Source organism: Chenopodium quinoa, unplaced genomic scaffold (genome assembly GCF_001683475.1).
Source record: "Chenopodium quinoa cultivar QQ74 unplaced genomic scaffold, ASM168347v1, whole genome shotgun sequence".
NCBI lineage: Eukaryota > Viridiplantae > Streptophyta > Magnoliopsida > Caryophyllales > Amaranthaceae > Chenopodium > Chenopodium quinoa.
Genome location: NW_018742720.1, coordinates 2,514,857 through 2,537,386, shown reverse-complemented (window position 1 = coordinate 2,537,386; position 22,530 = coordinate 2,514,857). Strand labels below are relative to the sequence as shown.

At 33.0% G+C, this 22,530-nt stretch overlaps 1 protein-coding gene across 2 annotated transcripts; it reads left to right on the top strand.

Annotated features, from left to right (window-relative positions):
• The first annotated feature begins 8,301 nt into the window (after positions 1 to 8,301).
• LOC110723171 (AFG1-like ATPase) lies at positions 8,302 to 18,001 on the top strand. Of its 2 annotated transcripts, XM_021902496.1 has the most exons (14): positions 8,304 to 8,560; positions 9,722 to 9,858; positions 9,955 to 10,097; positions 11,506 to 11,651; positions 11,785 to 11,864; positions 11,961 to 12,218; positions 13,313 to 13,423; positions 14,165 to 14,287; positions 14,410 to 14,531; positions 14,603 to 14,672; positions 14,759 to 14,851; positions 15,464 to 15,591; positions 16,464 to 16,605; positions 17,754 to 18,001. In XM_021902496.1, the coding sequence occupies exons 1-14, from the start codon at positions 8,455 to 8,457 to the stop codon at positions 17,886 to 17,888; spliced, it is 1,794 nt and encodes a 597-aa protein (XP_021758188.1). In that variant the 5' UTR covers positions 8,304 to 8,454; the 3' UTR covers positions 17,889 to 18,001. The 2 variants fall into 2 exon arrangements, with proteins under 2 accessions (XP_021758189.1, XP_021758188.1); XM_021902497.1 differs by lacking the exon at positions 13,313 to 13,423 and having other exon boundaries at positions 8,302 to 8,560.
• The last annotated feature ends 4,529 nt before the right edge of the window (positions 18,002 to 22,530 follow it).

Genomic DNA, 22,530 nt, shown 5'->3' with positions numbered 1-22,530 from the left:
AGAGAATTCTTGACAATAGAATTAACTAATAATATGGTTCGTGAATTTTCTAGAAGGATTTTCAAGACTCCTCCGACCAAATCATCAATGCTCCATCTACAACTATAAATATAGGTAATAGGTATTCAATCATCATATATATACACAAGAAGCCATACCATACACATACATAAGCTTTTTATTGATACAGTGAGAGTTTTCATATAATGATTTGTGTATTTTTTGATAATTTTTTTCACGTTAAATGTTGTGTGTCCATTTTTACTACTTATCTTGCTTCTATCTTTTTCCTAATAATTTTATCAATCTGCACACCTTTAATTTGCTTTCGATGTGCACTCACCAACCCTAACATGTCCAAATCAGACCCATTTATTTGAAAATTGGGTAGTCCTTAAACGTCCCTTGATATATTTTGAAATTCCTAATTGCTTGTATATCACTTTGCAACACTTGATATATTTTGAAATTCTTAATTACTTGTAAATCACTTTGTAACATGAATATAAAAATATTTCTCATTTTAAACTCATCACGGCAAACCTCTAGCAAACTTAGCATCAAAATTTCTCTTAAGAACATAATGGTACGTGAAATTATCGGGCAAACCCCCATTTTTTTTTATGTCATAAAACAGTAAACATTCAGAGCACAATGCTTCAAATCAAAGGTTTTTGCAAAACCCCTAATCACAATATTAAACAAAAAGGTATCGTAAAAGACTAACAACGAGTATCGTCTTTGGGGAGAAAAAAAAAAGAAGAAAGGTAATCAATGACGTTGAGGTTATAACATATAAATGTGAATGTAATACCTGTATTTTTATACATATTTCATTTGAAAAAGGTATTTTGTAAAGGTACTTAAATAATTTTAATGTTTTAATTATGGTATTTTAATTATTTATTCTATGTAAGTTTGGAAATATTTTATAAAAGGAATGTTTATTTTAGGAAAATTTGTAAATTACCACCCAAAAAGGGGTGCTGTTTTGAAATTACCACCCAATAAAAATTTTATTTTAAATTACCACCCATTAAAAACAAAATTCTTTCAGATTACCACCTTTTTTTGTTTTCCGGTGGAAAATCTATTTGAGGGCCCCACATAACGGCTATAAACGACTACTTTGACTCTCTCTCCCCGATTTCTGTTGTTTATAAATTGTCAAACTTCAATTTAAAAATTTTTGCCCCAAATTTCATTCTAAATCCCTCAAATTTCAACATATACTGTTAGAAGAAGATATAAACTGAATTTGCAGCAAAGGTATGATTCCAGTACTTCGTAAATTAGGGTTTTTTTCCCTAATTTAGTAATTAGGGTTCATGAGGCAATAAAATCTGTTTTTGCAATTAGGGTATTTGTTTGCAATTAATTGTGCGATTTAGTTAGAATTCTGCTAATTGAAGTTGATGTGGTCCAAATTTGTTCTTCAATTGTTTATTATGCTGAATAATTGTATCTTATGCGTTGTGTTTTGCGATTGAATGATTTGAATGATTCATTGATGCATGGAGTTGTAAGCTAGTTCTTTTTGTTTGTTTTTGGATTATGTCTTGCAGAATTGGAGGAGAATAAGTACAACCAAGCATTCAATTTCCAGAAAAAAGTAGAATTAGGGTTTTGATTAAATCCTATATGGGTAGTTGAGAAGTTGACAGAGAATTAAAGGAAGAAAGAGGGAAAAAATTGATGATTTGTGGTTAGATTAACAGAAGGAATTGAGGAGAGATGAAGAGTATGGAGTTTAATGCAATAGTTAGAACATTAGGTCGAAGAAAAGAAAAAAAAAGGAGGGCAGTTAAAAGGGTAGGACCCACAGTCGGATTTTCAACCGGAAAACATAAAAAGGTGGTAATCTGAAAAAATTTTATTTTTAATGGGTGGTAATTTAAAATAAAATTTTTATTGGGTGGTAATTTCAAATTAGGACCCCTTTTTGGGTGGTTTGAAAATTTTCCTTTATTTTATTAAGTATTTTATAAAAGTTGGGGTTTATTTTAGGAAAATATGATTTTAGCAAATTTTATTAGGGAAGGGATTAGGAAAAAAACTAAAAGAGGAAAGTTTAGGGAAAAAGGTTGGTAGCGAAGGGGTATAAAAAAACCCTCTTATGAGGCAACCAGAGTGGAGAAAACCTTCTCTCCCTTTTCTTCTTATTTTTTCTTCTTTCTTTTTTTCTTCTTTCTTCCCCTTCCCCTTTTATTTAGGACCACCACCGCCGACAATGTAACACCCTAGAAATTCCTTTCTTTTAAAATACCTGTTTTGCCCTGTTTAAAAATCTAAATAGGAATATCTAAGATATTACCGCCACCGTGAAAACGGCTGAGGCAATTATCAAAGATACACAGCGGAAGACTATCCTTAAAACCATCCAAAACAAACCAAACCAAACGAAAGTAAAGTCAAACAAAAACAACCTACAATTTGGAACCATTGTAGGCCCTTAACAAAACCAAGTGAAACGTGAAAACCTCTGCATTAGTCTCACAAGCACAATAATAATATAATCAATAAAGCAATAAATCACATCATAGTCATATGGAAACTAAGCATGCTTCGCTCTTCACTCATGCCCATCATGAATATGCTTCATCACCTGAAAACGTCCTTCCTACTTGTCCCCACTACTCGCCATTAGAAAATGGGTCGTCGTAGGGCCAAAGTAAAAGCAAGGTCAAAACACACAAACACACACAATCAGCAAGGCTGAGTACATAAGCGTAATTAAACATACTAACATGCTTTCACCTATCAACACACACTTACCTCATTGCACCTGTCCACAAGCATACACACTAATCAACAAGACACAATGACTAGACACTAACTAATTCATTTTGCATTGATTACGCATCGAACGGGTTTCCACCTATTAACCTCCCCCAAATAAATTTGAGGTTAACTGGCACGGGAGCTAACCGTGCCAGCAACAAACCTGTGCCACACATAGGTGGCGGAATTCCAGCGCATAATAATAATAAAAAGGAATATATAGCGTCCTCTACTCCGTTAGAAGTTATGATCAAATATAAAGTCACATAACTCCCCCCATATGTTCATACTCAAGGTATATGCGTTCCAAGAGTTTTGATGCGTAATCTCTTTCACTTTACGTTATTTACATATTATTAGACTTGGTGATGACCCTCAAAGCATAACAATTCAATCATCAATAATAATTCAATCACTCAAACATACCAATTTAATTCTTGAATATTTAGTGACCACATAATATTTAATGTTGAATTAACCATTTTTAATTCTACCTCAGTGTCAAAGACACCTTAAACACATAAAGCGCCAAAAATCCTATCCCTCGGTGTTAAAAACACCTTAAGTGCACAAAGACACCAATATACAATTTATTCCTTGTGTACATAGACACTTATATAGCTATTTTCTCATGCTTAAAGCATCAATAAAAATTATATGAACCGTAATAAAATTTCCTTTCAATATTCCAAACATAATTAAACAATTAGTTTAATTAAACATGCTTTCTATCATGCCATAAATAAATATGTAGTCCATATAATCATGCCAAAATATAATTTTCCAATCCATAAACCATCACAAATAATTCATGCTTCACAATTCAATCACCAACACCAATAATTCACAACTCAATACATAAACCTTAGCATGATACTACTTGTAATTGATTGAAATTAAACCTAGCATGATTCTACATCATCAAAATATGCTAAGTACGCAAACGTACCTCAAATAAGCCCTTAAAGTGGCCAAATACACTACAACACCTCTCTTATCACGTCTCCTACATAAAGGGACAATAATACTATATCAATTGCTCTTATATACACAATTTCCAGCAACTTAAATCCGCTTTAGACTATTTAAAATAATCTAAAAATTATTTTAAAACCCCTAATTAAACTCTTCTTTAATGGGTAATTAAACCCTTTTATAAAATCGCAAATCTACTACTTTAAATAAAATTCCAGCAACATATTTCATCAAAACTCCCTTAAAAACTTGGTTAAAACATACTATTATGCCCAATTAATCAATAAAATCAATAGATAAACAAAAGCCCCAAATCAAATAGTATAAGAACCCTAAAAATTACATCTTTAATAAATTAGAACCCTTACTTTAATTATATCCAAATCTGAAAATAATACTTATAATAATCTGAAATTATATCTTTAAATCAATTAAAACATGATTTGATACTAAATTAACCATTTTGAAACTAATAAAATCAAAACTAAACTAAACTAATAAATAAAAATAAGAAAAGGAAGAGGAAGAGAGGAACCAAGCCAAAAAGGGGTGGTGGCTGGCGGCCTGCTGCTGGCCGGAGGTGGCAGCGGCGCCGGCGGACAGCTGCGGTGGAGCCGCGGCAGCAGCGAGGTGGTGGCAGTGGTGTTCCTACGTGAAGACAAAGAGGGAATTAAAGAAAAATAAAGAAGAAAAAGAAAAAGAAAAGAAGGAAAAGAGGAGAGGGGAAAGGCGTGGCTGCTGGGGTCGCCGACAGGTGGCCGACGGCTGGGTGGCCGTTTCCGACGGCGGCAGTAGCATGGGGTGCGTAGCTGCTCTGTTCTCACGGGAAGGAGGAAAGGGGAAAGAAAAGAAAAGAAGAAAAAAAAAAGAAAAGAAAAGGAAAAATAGTCCATTTTGACCATTTGACTTTTTGTGTGGGGAATTTTGGGGATCTAGTAGATATATATAGTGTAGGGTAATTAGTGTAGGTTTGGGCTTCATATAGTCATGGACTTAAAATAGTTAACCCAAATACAAAAGTAGGATGAATTAGTTTATTGACTTAAATATAAATACTTGCTCTATTAATAATCCAATAATTAAAATAGTTAGTTTGACCCAAAAATATATTTTATAATTAAATAAATAATTTATAAAATACATTAAAAATACGAGGTATTACAGGAAACCACCACCATCGGTGGGCCGCCGACCACCAGCAACCCAGCCGACAGCAGCGGCGACCACCAGCAGGTAATGGTGTCGGTCTGCTGTTGGCAACCTCCTTTTTCGGAAAAAAAATACTTAAACTTTATTGTTTAAAATTAATCTATGCTTAAATCTAATTGTTAATTATGAGTTTTGGGATTCAATTTTGATGTTTGATTATAAGTATTATGTTGATTAATTTTCAGATTATGTTTTTAATTAAAAAGCCCCAATTTTTGAAACCCTAGGTTCTTGATTTATGAATAATTGAAGGATTTTGATGTAAAATGGTTTAGATATTTGATATAGTGTTTTAAGGCTTAATTACAGCAAGTTTTAATTAAAATAAAGTGCTGGAATTTTTAGTAGAGTATATATTCAAAATTAAGTTTCTTGACGAAATTTCAATTACCCATTAATTGGGACTTAAGTATGATGTTTTAAATAGTATATATTGCTGGAAATTTATTTAGAGTGGATTTTAATACTCTACTATGATTTTAATGTGTAGGAGACTTTGAAGTAAGCAATTTTTATTAGTCGTGTCGAATTTAAGATCGTATTCAAGGTACGTTCGCGTACTTAGCATATTTTAATCAATTACAAGTAGTATCATGTTAAGGTCTATGTTTGGAATTGTGAATTATTGGTGTTGGTGATTGAATTGTGAAGCATGATTTATTTGTGATGGTTTATGGATTGGAAAATTATATTTTGGCATGATTATATGGACTACACTTTTGTTTATGCCATGTTAGAATGCATGTTTAATTAAACTACATGTTTAATTTGGCTTGGAATATTGAATTTTATTATGGTTCATATAATTTTTATTGATGCTTTAAGCATGAGGAATGAGCTATATAAGTGTCTATGTACACGAGGAATAAATTGTATGTTGGTGTCTTTGTGCACTTAAGGTGTTTTTAACACCGATGGATATGATTTGTGGCGCTTTATGCGTTTAAGATGTTTTTGACACTGAGGTAGAATTAAAAAGGGTTCAACATTAAATATTATGTGGTCACTAAATATTTAAGAATTAAATTGGTATGTTTGTTTGATTGAATAATTATTGTTAATTGAATTATTATACTTTGAGAGTCATCACTAAGTCTAATAATATATAAATAACGTAAAGTGAAAGAGATTACGCACCAAACTCTTGGAACATATATACCTTGAGTATGAGCATATGGGGGGAGTTATGTGACTTTATATTTGATCATAACTTCTAATGGAGTGAGTACAGGACGTTGTACATTCCTTTTTATTATTTATTATGCGCTGGAATTCCGCCACCTATGTGTGGTTTTGTGCTGGCACGGTTAGCTCCCGTGTCAGTTAACCTCAATTTATTTGGGGGAGGTAGAGTTGGAAACCCGTTCAATGCGTGATCAACGCTAAATAAATTATTTAGTGGTCTAGTTGAAAAGTCTTGTTGAATGTTGTGTGTGCTTGTAAACAGGTGCATTGAGGTAAGTGTGTGTGTTGGTAGGTGAAAGCATGTTAGTGTGTTATTTACGCTTATGTACTCAGCTTTGCTGATTGTGTGTTTTGGCCATGTCTGTATCTTGGCCCTATGATGACCCATTTTTAATGGAGAGTAGTGGAAACAAGTAGAGATAAGCTTTTTAGGTATTGAAGCATATTCATGACGGGTCATGAGTAAAGAGCGAATCATGCTAGTTTTCATAAGTTACGATGTGTTTTATGCTTTACTTATTTATGAGATTTATTTATATGTGGAACTAACGTTAAGTTTTGGATTTGGTTCGGTTTTTAATAAGGGCCTATAATGGTTCCAAGTTGTAGGTTGACTTTTATTTGACTTCGTTTGACTTTGGTTTTAACTTTACTTTCGTTTGGTTGACTTTTGAGTTGAATTGTTTTGAATGGTTTCTGATTTAAGTCTTCCGCTATGTATCTTTTATAGTTGCCTTAGGCGTTTTCACGGTGGCGGTAATGTCTTAGATATTCCTAAATCGTATTTTTTTTAAAAAAATAGAATAGGTATTTAAAGGAAAGGAATTTCTATGGTGTTACAGTGAACATTGTGAGGATTAAAGGGTTGTTATGGAGGCCAAATTTAGGAATTTGAGCTCGAATTTAGAGAAGTTGAAGAAGAAAATCGCAGTTTTGGAGGAGAGAGAAAGAGTTGAATTAGGGCATGTTCACATTTACTTAATTTCAGCTCCAATCAGTTCAGTTCAGTTGAGCTCCAATCAATTCAGTTCAGTTCAGCTGAGCTCCTAATTTCCTTCTCTCATAAAATATTTATTTCAGCTCAGTTCAGTTCAGTTCAACTCCAATCAGTTCATTTCAGTTCAGTTTAGCTCAGTTCGGAAGCTAGAAGTGTTTGGAGGAGAGAGATTGAGTGGTGATTCCATGGAAAAGCTAGAGCTTCCTCATTTGGGTAGTGTTGACTCACATTAACCGTTATTGTTAAGAGGGAGATTGAAGTTTTGGGCATCGAACAAACAAAATTGACCCATAAAAACCAAATGAAATAAAAGTGGGTATTCAATCAAAAGGAATAGGATTTGGGTCGGGTTTTCCTTAATACTTCTATTACTTTAGTGAGAATTGAATCACAGACCCTTTAAAAGTAAAGACGTTGGAACTCATGAAACTACTAAGCCATAATTAGTATACATGAATAATTTTATAGCATATACTTCGTATTACTTATACATTTTTAATGAACTGAGGCCCCAATCAAAGTTGGGCCTTGTGCGGCCACTAAGGTTGCACACGCTAATGGCTAGCCTTGTACTTCGTAATGCCATATTTATTTTTGTTAAAAATTGTAAAAGAAAAAAAAAATACATGAAGAAAAGGTTACCAGTCACTTTGGTCTAATGAAATAGAATGGGGTGTAAAGGTGGGAGTAATCATATATAATCAAAAGGTGGGAGTAATATAATAAGGCCGGTGAAAGGTTGGATTATTAGAATCAAATTTTCCTAAAGGAAATAATCTAATATATATATATATAAAGGGGAGTTTTTTCCCGAGTTTTTAGAGAGCCATATATGATCTAATTTTCTTAGTGCACCACGTAAGATTATAAATCCTAGTAGTAACCAATTAAATGAGAGATTATTACTTTTATAATTAAATAATTCAACTGCCACGTAAGCAAAATTAACAAATGAGATTTTTAAATTTAAATTAATTAAATATAAATTATTTTCTTTAGATATTAGGAATTTTATCAAAATATATAACTAATTTTAACACATAAATTTTTAAAAAATAATTTAAAAAAAATGTGCATTGCACGGGTTTCATGTAATTATTTATATTGTATACCTATAAAGTATAAACCATCGTATACATTACACGTTCACCATGTTAAAAGAAGCCACATCCTCAATATCAAATATCGCAGTTTTCCTACATTTTGGCTCGCCTCCTTCGTTACTCTTCTTTCCTTATTAATGGAGTCACAAATTCTGATGAATTCCCAACAACCAATTACGAATTGAACAAAGGAGGAGAGAGAAAATGATCAGACGAATTTCACAAATTTCCAACATCTTCTCACATTCATCTGTTCGTTATCATCATCAATTTCTACACAAATTCATCAGATTCTACTCTAAGCGTCCAGGTAATTCAATTCAATTCAATTCTCCTAACTTTTTAATTTGCGCGTAATTGTAGAATGGATTTCTCGAGTTTCACTGTTATAAACCTAGTTTTCTTCGTCGTCAATGTAATGTGATCATAATTCTACCACATATATGTTTGTAATAGTAATGTGTTATGTTACTTGTGACTCCTCATTTTTACCCTCGTGTTGGATTCTTGACATGACATGATTAGGTTATTAAATAGACGAGTCTGACATTTGGACACACGTATCATGTCGGATATGAGTTCCCGAGTCCAATTAACATTAACATAGTAATTGGTAACTGTTGATTAAGTTGGATTTGATATTTTTTTTTTAGCTGGATTAGTTCTTCATTGTCAATGAAACAGTTTTATATAGAATTTTGACCATTGGAAATTACATTGATCAATTGTTACACTAAAAAAGAGAATATCTTTACTAAGAGGAGGTGGGGTTATGAAATTCTTGCCTAATTCATGATTGGTTTAGTGAAACCTTTGGTTTCTTCCATTATGATCCAATCTATTTGGTGTCAAGGTTTTACCAGTGATGTATTGGCCTAGTGGCAAAGACTGGGGGGCTAATTGGTCACACGTTCGAAACTGTATACCCCATTTGTAATTTGTAATGCCCTTTTTGGCTCACTTGGACCAAAATAAATGATGTCAAACTCAGATTGTTTTGATACTGCTGAATTCGAGTCTTGTTTGAAGTGAAATAAAAATAATTGCTATTGTACACGAGGAGATCAGAATTCTGGAATACGTACTGTTAGAATCTAGATGTTCTAATGGCAATGGACATAACAAAATTACCACAGTTCCAAAGGTTGCCTAGGAGAAAAAATTTTATGTCTTTGGATATATCTTGTAATTCGTTGATTGAACCCTCTCAATTCTATTGGTGTTTTAATATCACTAAGATGTGCTTCTAGGTGACAGAAGATGCTAAGATGGGTCATTGTTTAGACTGTCTTTTGTATGCATCTTTTGTCTGTAGACTAGAAAGTGGGTGAAAAAGTGTAAGACTCCTGTTTGTATTGCCTGAATTATCTCTACGGATTGAATCAGTTATTGGTTGAGATGTTGGTGTGTGAGGTTTATGATAATTTGATTTGTTTGGAATGATACACTAACTAAAAGCTATCTCATGCAGGACCATTGGTACAATACCAGAATCTGGTTGACCAAGGGAAGTTACAGCATGATCCATATCAAGAAAGAGTCGCTTCAGAGTTGGAAAATCTTATGGGGAGGTTGGAGAAATATGAGAAGGATATGGAGGAATATCATGTATGCCAAATGGCTGATATATTACATTTTTAGTAGTTTGTGATAGTGAGGATATGTATCTCTGAAATTTACAACTGTTTTGGCTTCTACTTGCAGCAAAAGTTAGCCAGCTGGGAGAAGAAAAGGGAGGAAGAGCATCGCCGGATTTTAATGGAGGAGGCACAGCGTAGACAAGAGGGTGGTATGTGGTCAGAAATAAAGAAGAAACGAAATACATTGGTTGACAGTTGGGCAACTCGGTGAGGCATGCTGATTAATGTCATAGTTTTAATATTAGATGTGGTTGAGATGTCTTGAATAAGTGTACTCAATACCCCCCCCCCCCCCCTTCCCTCTTTTTTTTTTAAAGGTGATTCCTTTTTCTTAACTAAACTTGATTTTGCATACCTCTTGCTGCTTTTTCAAGGTTTATTTCTGTTTTAAAAAATTGAAATTATTCCTTTGCTTGGAGGGTGGGAGGTGGAGGGCGGGTTGGGGATGGGGTGGGGGTGGGGGAAGGTGGATGGAGATATCTTGCTTGTTTTGATCTTCAGAAATATGCATACATAAGCACTGGTCTGGAGAATTAACTGCAAATCGTGTCCATACATCTGATATCTCTAGATGTTCTTCAACTTTAGTTATTTGAAAGAAGATGTCTAAAACACATATGAAATGCTTACCATATTCCATAACTTGCATCAATATGTGTAATTTAAAACTACTAAATTGTATATGTATGGATAAGTAGTTGTAGTTTCTATCATGACTTGTAAAAAAATAAAAGGCTCCAATATAAATAGTTTGGGGTAATTAAAAGACAAATTCATTTTCCATTCTGATGTGATCACATTGATGCAACCATTGAGACTTTTGGTGGTTCTTTGATGTTTATTATTCCAGTCATTATTAATTAAGAAGTCTTATGTAAAATACTTTTTTATTGTATGTCTTTGTGTTTATAATTTGTATAGTGGCAATGAGAGGGATCCTATTGTCATTCATTTGGTGGTATTTATGCTTACAATTAGTGAAACAGTTTTTGACTTTTTTTCAATTGCAATTCAATTGGCCTTCTCTTTTGATTTTTTTCTGCTCTTTAAGATATTGAGGAAATGTGAAGTATTATGTTCAAGAAATTGAGTACAAATCAATGAGCCTTCATGCACTTTCCCCAATAACTTCCTGTGCCACTCTTGGTTGGTGCTTTAAGTTTATTGGTGCTTCATTGGGGGAATTTTGGGTTCCCGTCTTTTTGATTCATCATAACTTACGATTTAAAGACGATAAAACTTTAGATTATCATGAATCTTGTATCTACTGGCATTTTTCAGTTTTTCTTACATTTTTTGAGTCTGTGAGGCTGACAGAAGATTAATTTGAGGGAGAGGGGGCAGGGGTTCTTGTGGTTGATAGTGTGGTGGAAGATTTCTGGTCTAGCTTCCTTTTTTTCTCCTTTTGGTTGGGAGGGTGCAGGGGAGGGAGGAGAAAGATGGAGTTTGTTTGCTCTGCAGAGTGTGTGATGTAGGTTAGACTTTTGGTGCAAGTAAAGTTACATTTTGTCTGCTGTATATATGTTTTAAATGATTGCTTTTCTTATGTTCCTGAATCTTTTCTTGTTACAATTATTATGTTTTCTTATTGTTTGAGATTTTTTTTTTGGTTCAGGAGAAATGTTCAGGATGTGGAACCAGGAGTGGGAAAGCGGGTTTCATACCTGAATAGGGAGAAGAAGTTAGATTCTATAATTGGTCATCGTCCAGTTGCTCCTGTGGCCCCAAAAGGATTATATTTGTATGGAAATGTGGGAAGTGGTAAGCTGTGATTCACTGTCCTAGACATTTTTTTTTTTTTTTGTAAATGTTCAGTGGGTATGGGTTCCCCCAAAGTTGCTTGTTGAGTTTTTAGAGAGGATATTTCTCAACTCTTTTCTGTCTATCTTTGTAGGAAAAACTATGCTGATGGACATGTTTTATAGTGCAACAGAAGGAGTTGTTAAGCATCGAAGAAGGTTTCACTTTCACGAGGTAAAAAACGGAGAAAGATTTTGAAAAAAGAAAAGATTTTGGGTATAGCGCGGCTGATGATTAAGCCGTTTGTTTTTCATGACCATTTACTGGCAGGCTATGCTAGAAATTAATGAACATATGCATAATATATGGAAGAATCAAGTGGAAGAAAAACCCATGCAGTCGAGTATATCTAGCTGGATAATGAATCTTCCCTTTGATACCAAAGTCAAAGAATGGTTGGCTGGGGAAGAACACTATAAGCAAGAAGTGCAAATGAACCACATTCTTCCTGCTGTGGCAGATAAATTTTTGGTTGGTCAACAAGTTGGTCAAAGAGGTGCTAGCATTCTTTGCTTTGATGAGATACAGGTTAGTTTATCTAGTGATGTTCGAAGGTGTTGTGCCTTATGAGACTATACCTGTGTCTATATGGTGGGGAAACATAGATGTGGTTGCATGACTATAATTTTCTCATTGAGATGTGAGAATTTTAAAATGTATTTGCAATATATAGATTTTTTTGACTAGTTAGGGATTGGAGAAGGAAATTTTGTCTATTTTCAGGGCTCGTTTGGTTGAATTTAGGAATTGCAAATTTCTTGGAAATTTGATTTCCCATGAAATTGAACTTCCTGGGAAATTCTAAGAAGTGTTTGGTTAACCAAGGAAAGTGGAAATAAAAAACAATCGTTCCTAGGATTCTTATGTGTATTCCTGTTTTCTCTCTTTTTATATCCACTTAGCCTTCTCTTAAAAGACTTCTTCAAATTCTAGTTATATAACCTCATTTTTTGGGTTCCCACTTTACAAATGTTCTTATTTACTTGCTCATGATGTTTCACTCATCCTCTTCCACTTTCATTTTATCACTTTCTCTGTTTTCTTTTCTTTAACTTGTCTATTAACTTTTTTTTTTCTCTATTCTATTTTCGTCGATGGTTGACTATGGCTTTGTTGTTCTTTTTGTTTGTGTTGTAGTATATAAACGATTTGACACGAAGGTCATTACAAGTTCAATAGTTAGCTCAAAATTTCGAAATATAGCTCTCAAGAATTAGCTTGTATGACTTGATATTCCAATGTAGTCTTCTTGGGAATTCCTAAGGGTATCAATAAGGGTAATATGGATTATGGAAAAGTTCAAAGTTCAAGATTACCCATATTGTTATCAGAGATGCATTTAAACAGCAGTCTTGTATTTCTGATGGCTTGATGCACAATAGAGAAAGATCAAATTTTGGATGAATCATGCAAAGTACCCAATTATCATTTTGTAGTCCTTTTTTTTATTATTATTTTTTTTTTTTTTATTATTATGTTGTTTGTTGTCTAAAAAGTTTATAAATTGGGAATCTGCTTCACTTGATTTTAGATACTCTCACATCTAGTAAATGTACTATTTATAAGACGTGTTCCTTGGTTTTGCAACTCAGTTTGACTTGTATTTTTTGTTTTCTACACAGGCTGTTGATGTATTTGCTATTGTGACCTTATCTGGAATTGTTAGCAGATTGCTGAGCACTGGAACTGTGCTTGTAGCTACCAGTAATCGAGCTCCCAGAGACTTGAATCAGGTAGGCATTTTAGGCTTGTAATTGAAGGCATTTGCTTTTTGGGTGATTCTGGTCACTTCTGATGGAAGTGATGGCAACGTTTTGCCTTTTTATTTTAATATGTATTATGATAAAAAATGATTGTTCTGCATTTTGCTCTGTTCTGTCTTTTCCTGATTCTTCATGTTTGGAAACTGAAAAAAAATGTTAGCCATGCAATGAACTAAGGTATATATAAATACCGTGAAACATTTTGGACTTCCTTTGTTCTGTTTTATGCACAGTGCCTTCATTTGCAAATTGCAACACCCTGGCGAGCTTTGTTCTGTCAGCTTGGATTTTTATTTATTTCAACTTAAACGGACTTGAAACTTTGAATCCTTAACAGTACAAAGAGATTTTATTTGTATATTTCTGATTGCTATCTTTTATGGTCAATGTATTAAAAAATCCCTCTGTGCCCCATTATTTTCACTTTCCTTTCTATGTTTATCCTCTTTTTCTTTCTTTTTTTTTTTTTTTTTTTTTTTTTTTTTTTTTTTTTTTTTGTGTGTGTGTGTGTGTGTAAGTCAATGTCGAGCTAATTTTTTTTTTTCCTTCTCTTCTTTCTTTCCATTGATGCTTTTGACACCTTATCTTAAAAGGATAACACACTTTTTCTATCCATGCCAAATGCATAATCTTTCTCCTTTTTTTGTGATGATTTTGAGTTATGCGAGCTGTAAATCAACTATTTTAACCCTGAATACCTTTCATCTGCAGGATGGAATGCAGAAGGAGATCTTCCTAAAGCTGGTTGAGAAGTTGGAAGAACATTGCCAGAATGTTCTTATCGGCAGTGAGATAGATTATCGCCGACTTGTTGCTCAGGGATCCAAAAGCCAGGTGAGAGCTGGTTTGTACTTAACAAGTATTACTATACAGGAATTTTTTTTTTAAACCTATCAACTCTACCTTGCATGCTTGGTTATGGTTTCCCTTCTTAATTCAGGTATCTCCATTCACAGGTCAACTACTTCTGTCCTTTAGATAGCAAGGCATTGCAGGAATTTGACAAATCATGGTATGAGGTCACTAATGAGTATGGAGGAATTGTGACAACTGAGTCTATTCCAGTGATGTTTGGAAGGTATTATTTTATTTCTTCAAGTCTTTTATGATTTTGTATAGCCTGTTTGATTAATTAGTTCATTTATGCAGGTGTTTAGATGTTCCTCAAAGCTGCAATGGGGTTGCACGTTTTTCATTTGAGTATCTTTGTGGAAGACCGGTAAATTAAATTTGCGCGTTGTCAATTCTCTTTGCTTTTGTAGTAGTTTATATTAAATACCAACATTTGTTTATTATTGCTGTTAGGTTGGGGCTGCAGACTATATTGCATTAGCTAAAAACTACCACACAGTCTTTATTTCTGACATACCGGCAATGAGCATGCGTATCAGGGACAAGGTATGACTTGCTCTGTCTTTTCATGTGCTTTGTAGTGGGTAAAAATTGAATAATTTCATGATTTTATCCAATAAATATTTAATGACTAAAAACCTCATCAGTTTAGATCAATTTGAATATCCCAAAACTTAACAAGGATCTTCCCCAAGTAAATCTCTATCTTAGCTGTGGCGGCTTCACTTATGCTCTATAATCATGACATTAAATACCAGCTAATAGGTTATGTATTGGCCTATACATATCAGTTATGCATTTCAAATTATTACTCCCATACTTCAGTACAATTTTTTAAGATTATCGACTTAGCAAGTATCGTGCTGGACTATTGATATGGACGTAGATACTTGACAAACTATTTTGGACAAACATACAAATTTCTTAAAATTTAGTTTGACACCTGGAGAGATACAGATATCGAACACTAGTAGTCAAGCCTGAAATCCTGAGACATAGCTTCGTAATTGTGTTAATTTTCTACACTTGCTCAATGAAATTATTGCTATGTATACTGATTAGTCATGTCCAAATGTAATGCATTAACCTCTAGGAAACTGTTTCATGTTTGAGCAGTATATCTAATGCTTTGGATGTGTCAAATGTTATCGATTTCAGGCACGGAGATTTATTACTCTCATAGATGAACTATACAACCATCACTGTCGTCTATTTTGTTCTGCTGCTTGTTCCATTGATGACCTTTTCCAAGGAACCGAAGAAGGAACTCTTTTCGATTTGGAAAGGCAAGTGCTAGTTTCTTCATGCCTATCTTTGCTTTGTGAATTGTCTTGGGCAAATATTAAGTTAAGGTGTTATATTTATTGATCTGTCATCTCTTGACTCAGATATTGTGTGCTAAATTTTAATTGTTAGAAATATCAGTGCAATTATATGGCAGTGTGTTACTGGTTATAATATAGGGTGTTGAACTGTTGATACTACTGATGGGAATTACTGTTGGCCATACCATCCAATCTTCTAATAAATGTATTTCTAAGCTTACTTGTAATGCCGTTTTGTGTAGCTTTGCTTCCCCCTTCCTTAAACATGAGCTGGCCACAACCGAGATCCATGCTATATAATCCTAAGTGGCTTGGTATGCCCCATGCCTATCATTGTTTTTATATGAAATGTGGTTGGAAATTTACTTAGCTTTTTGGACAGAGAATATCGGCTGCATGCCTTTGTCTGAATATTTATGCACCCATATAAAGTCAGTGCCTAAAGTCAAATGGTGTTTGAGTTTATAGTTTTGATCTGAACATCACATGATGATTGACCGCTATGGAAATTAGACTGCAAAACTTCATAACAAACTCTTAACATGGGTGTAACTTTTGGCTTATCTTTATATGCTGTCTTCAGGTCATCTGAAAGCTAAGTTGTTAAGCTCATTAACAGATGACTAGTCGAGTTGGACTACATATATCATAAATTATATGAAGTGCATAACTACTTTTCATGTTTTTTTGTTTTAGTGCTGTAAGTAACTTGGTTAATGTAAGTACTAAAGGGAAATTGAGAACATTTATGTCATGGAACTTGTGTAAAATTCTCTTGTAAAAAGCATTTTTATAGTTGATGAACACTGACAGAATATGGTTTTTTTTTCCAGTTTTCAGTTTGAAACAGAGATGGAAGGTTCAAAGCTTCGCAGGGATGTCTTAACAGAAGGCAGTATGGGTTCTGGTGGTTCACCAAGTGGCATCATATCCATACTATCTGCACAAGAAGAAATGTTTGCCTTCCATCGAGCTGTAAGTGGTTTCTTTTTGTGCAAATTGTACATAGAGAATCCTCTTTCATTTTGCAACTTTGTAAGGATAAAATATCTTCAGTAAATATAGAGGAAATACTGGTTGATCTTCATGATCAACTAAAATTGTCAATCATAGGGGTGTAAATGAGATTTCCATCATTTAATCGGGGACGGTATGGTAAATTTGTCATTGACAATTGGCATTCTTGCCATATCACTACTCCAACTCACGTTACACAATTCATGACAACAACATTTTCCATCCAACTTTCTCTCTCCTCACTCTTCTCTATCTCCCAACAATGGATGCAACGATATGGAGGGAACTTGAATGGAGGACATGGTCACCCCTACCCTTAGGGGTTGACCATGCCATAAATTTCACCCTTTAGTCATAGGGTTTTCATTTAAGATTAGGGAAGGTGGGTGAAGATCAGGGAATCTTCAATGGTGGTGTCGGGAAAGCTTCAATGGTGCGTGGTGGAGATGGGGAAGCTAGGTGGAGGTTGATGAAGCTTTAATGGAGCAAGAAAGAGTCGAAAGCTTTTCAATGGTTAATGTCATGTAACCCAATTGCGGTTACGGCGTCAAATAAAATGATGTTTCACCATGCTGATTCATCAAGTGGGGGTCACAAAAGCTGAGGTGGAAAATATGATTGACAAATTATGTCAATCATGAAGATTAACTGGGCAAGCCTCGTAAATATATACTACCTCCGTTTCATATTATTTGCCAAAAAAAAGAAAAAAAAAGTCTCTCAAATAATATCTTTTGTTGCAAATAACATAAAGCGGAGGTAGTATATCGAGGCCAAGTCTTTCCTGACAAAACTAGCAAGGTACCCTCCCCCCCCCCCCCCCCCCTTCCTCCTCCTTCCCCCTTATGGGCACCTTTCTCAAAATTAGAGTTTGCCAAAGGCTAATGTTGTTACTGTAGTATCTTGCTGTTTTAGTTGCATAAATTGTTCTTTCCAAACATGCTGACTCAATATTTCTGCTTGAACAAATACTGCACGTTCTACTATCTCTGTCTCCCTGTTTTATTTTGTAGTTTTCTTATATTCCTGTCAATGGGAAATATAGAATTTGTTGCTGTTAATTAATGCTCGAAGTATATGTGCTTAACCCGATGCTTTCCTTGTAGATCTCCCGCTTGATAGAAATGCAGACCCCTTTGTATCTGGATGGAGTTCGTGATTTGCATCCATACTTCCAGAGACAACCCATTCATCATGAGAACAATCATACAAGAACATTGCAATCTCAAACATCCATTTGACCTTTTTTACTTTAAAATTTTACCCGATCACCTGTTTTTTTCCTGTATCTGTTTATTCTTTGACTTGGGTGTATACATCCTCCTAAAGTTTATCGATTGTTTTACTATATGCATATGAGCTAACAGTTTCCGTTACATTCAAGTTATGGAGCATGAAATTGTATGTGCAAGTGTGCAACTACTACAATATACAATTATAGATCTACATGCACACGATGTTTGCATGAAACTGATGAAACTGATATGTTTTGATTGATGTGCATGAAACTGAGACATTTTAGATTGTAGTAAAAAAAATAGGGTAGTAAAAAAAATAGACGTATGCATGAAATTGAGACATTTTACATCTAGAATTGAGGAAGGATCGAAAGGGCAAAAAAATCCGGTTGGTTGTATACATTAACTCGAGCTCACAAAGACATAAACAATCTTTTTAAAATAAGGTTTAACGAGTAGGAAATTAAGATGACCAAGATTTAACAACACAAGTTGAGTCACCTTCACAAGTGACTTGATGCCCTAACCGTGGGTACCTTTGGCCTCCCTTTTAGGGAAGAGACCATTACCATACTAAAAACCCCTGAAAGAAACTTATGGGAGCCCCATGTTGAAGAGTAGGGAAGCCATGGATTGAAAATTCATAGTTAAGCTAAGCTTATTTCCCATACAGACATTGGGAGACTGCGAGGATTTGGACCCTGAATTTCATTATTATTGTCTTTGTCAAGTCAACCAGCAGCCACTTTGCTCCAACTCCTGCATCTTTTAGGTAGTCATTTGAATTGCACAAAAAAAAAAAAAAAAAAAAAAAAAAAGAGTGATGTAATTAGTTGATATGTTACGCATCGAAGAGAATAGGATTGAACGTCCGACCGTGAGAGAAGTTGTTCAAATTCTATCAATAAGCTATTTTATGGTGCAAGTGAGAACGAGTTATTGAAGATTGTGGGGAGTGAGTGATCCGCCTAAATTAAGCCACTTTATGTGGCATGCCTGCAAAGGCTCCCTGGCCGTGATGGATGTGTTGCACAGGAGACATATCTCAGATTCGAATGGGTATGGTGTGTGTGGTGCTGTGGGGAAGACGATTCTTCATTCTATCTTTTACTGCTATCATATTTACATAGCAACTTCTCTGATCTGATTGTTGAAGTTCCTCATGATTTTTTAAGGGACCTTTTCTGTTGGGTGGCGAGTAAGCTTGAGAAAAGACAGCTTCGTGTCTTCTCTTCCTTAGCATGGGTAGCGTGGCATTGTAGGAATAAGGTGATTTTTAGTGTTAATGGTGTTGCTATTGCTTCTAGTTTTGTGACTCTTTGTGAGGACTAAACATGGGCACGGGCCGTGCCCGTGCCGCCGCGGGCCGTGCCTGGCCGTGCCGGGGTGGGGGTAATTATTTATCCCTACACTTTATACCATGCATTACTCCCTACACCCCCTAACTTAAACGGCACCGTATAACCTTTACTACATATTTATCCATGCTGCCATTCCACTTTCTCTAATTATTCAGAATCCGACGTCGCCAGCTCGCCACCATCATAATTGTCAGGGCTAATCTCCTATCCTCCTTTTTTCCTTTTTTTGTTTTTTTTTTTAAATTTTTTTTTTAGATTTGCGGCAACCATTGTATCAAAGGGTTGGTGATGATACCTTTAATCCTTTTATTGCTCTATGATTTTGCAAAATGATTTATTTTTTTTTTTTTAAAAAAAAGAAAAAAAAAACTATCTTTTTTCCAAATCTAAGTTGATGTTTAATTTGATCGTATAGTTGATCTGATCTAGAGTGTAATTTTGTAGTTTAATAAAAATTTGGACTAAGTGAACTTCATTGCTCAAAACTGAATGTTAAACCATATATTTAACCCAAATATTTTTAATAACAAGGCTCATTAATATTCATGTCATGTTTATTATTATTTTAATATATGTTCATTTATACATAAGTAGATGCTCATTTACATATAGAAGTTTATTAAAAAAAAAATCGTCTTATCAAAGTCTTGTGCTGATGTAGCCAATGTAGGTACATAGTCAAGATATTGATAAATGTTTTTATGAGTTAATTTTTTAGTTCATTTTGATGTAGATATATGTTATCTTGACCATGTACTTAAAAGAGAATGAATTTATATTGCAATGTTCAATCCCTTTATTTAGATGCATAGTCAAGATATATAATATTAACTTTCTTTTGAATTTCATAAACTTCTAAAAATTCTAATTCAATAATGTTCATTTTATTTTTGATAATTATATTGTTCATTTATATATTAGTATATGATCATTCACATATTAGTCGACGATCATTAGAATTCTGATAAATGTCCATATTTATCCATCTTTTTATTTTATATATTTTCTATAGATTTAATAAGGACTTTCAATAACAATTTGTAATTTCCTACATTACATGGAAGTAAGTGCGTGATTCTTATAATTATAACTAAATTATATTTTAAGAATGTAAGAATGTCCCAAAATTATAACATAATTCAATTAAAATTGTTAGTCTATCGTAAATGTTCATTTTAAAATTTAAACTTGTTATTAGGTGATTTTGGGCTAGTAAATATAATCTATCATGCAATAATGTACATTTTAGACGGAATTCATGTCATTAATATATGATCATTTTCACATTAATATATGTTCAATTGGATTTGATACATGTTCATTATTATTCTCATTGCATTACTTGTTCAATCTCATATTGAATATTCATTATTTGAAATTTAATACCTATATACTCAATTTACTCTTATTAAAAGATGTTCATTTATATTTTAATAATTGTTCATTCTCATATTGAATTGTGTTCATATTTATTTACAAAAATGAACAATTAAAAAATACATACTAATGGTCATTTACATGAAACATATTGAATATTGAATTTGCCATAAGCATCTATCAGACTATCACTACCCCCACAAAAAATTTCAAAAATAATTTAATTAGCAAATAAATATAAATTTAATACATTTTTTCATCTATATTAATGTTGCACAATTAAATGTTCAATTATAAATTATTATATGCTCATTTAAAAAAAAAATCATATGTTCAATTATAAATAAGTACATGTTCATTTATAATAAGCATTAAAATGTTAATTTATAATCTTTAAGAAAAAATTTCATTTACAAAATATATATATATATATATATATATATATATATATATATATATATATATATATATATTCGTGTAATAAGTCATTTTCTCTTTTTCACATAACATAAATATTGAATGTTCCTTTTTATTTTAGTAGATGTTCAATTACATAATAGTGTTATAGTGTATATGGTCAATTACAATATCACATATTAACATACGGTTGTTCGTTCATAATTTTTTTTTCAAATATTTCATGTTGATTTCAATTTTGAATCTCAATATAAGTCTTTTCTCATATGGATATATGGTCCTCACATATTGATAGCTTCAAGAATTTATTCACATATATATTTCATGTTGATTTGTGTATTAATAGATGTTCATTTCCATAATAGTAGATGGTCATTTTCAAACTAATATATGTCCATTTATGTATTAATAAATTTTTATTTCCATGTCGATCAGGTCAACTGTCTTACTCTACAATATTCATATTTATACGAGAATTGGTTTGTTTTAGTTCAAATCCAATAATTTATTTGTCTTTGTCTATCAGTTAAAAAAAAAAAAAATTGTTGTTATTATGAGTTAGAATGCACAATAGCAGTGCAAGGAAAAAAGAAAAATGTCAATAAGAAGGAAGCCAAGAAGGCATGAATGGAGTCGCCAAGCAACATATATGAGCCTATATATAATACAAGCTTGAATTTTTCAAATTTGGATCGAGAAGTTTTATTGTGTTTGATAATTATATGTGGAATTGTATTGTATATTTTAATATCTAGTAGTACGTTCAAGTTTTATTATGTATTATAATTTTAAAACTTTGTTATAATATGATCCAATAAAATGTACAATACCATGCGTCAATTCAAGTAATAATCTATTACACAGAATTATCTAATTAAAACCATTAGAAATATTATCATCCACTCCCTTACAACTGGAAGAAATATCTTTTTAAAAAGTGATTTTGTATGAGCCTTCAATTAAAGAAATGATGATTTATATAAATACTCAACAAAAGCCTCATTAGAACAAACAAATTTTTTCATTTGTAATGAATTATCATTTCTTCATCTCTTACAAAACCGTCTTTTTTAGTCTAAAACTCTTTCTCTCCTTGCTTAGATTTTCTCAACTCTTTACAAGAAATAATGTCCTTGTTACCCAATGCATAAATAATAAATGATCAAATGATCAATATATAAATGAGCATAAACAGTAACACATATGATCAACCATTATATGATAACATGTTCATTAATCAAAAGGCATATGATCAATTACAGAAAATCAAACACATATTAAATCCCAAAACATAACTACACAAAACTGTTCATTTTTTTATTAGACAAAAGAGCATATATAAATTAAGTAGGAAGATCTTCTAAGAATACACAACGGGAATAACTCAATGATCAATAATGAATAACTCAATAACACATATATTACAAAGAATTACTCATATATCATTGTCACAGTAACTGTTGTTACCTCATCATAGTTGCCACGATGTC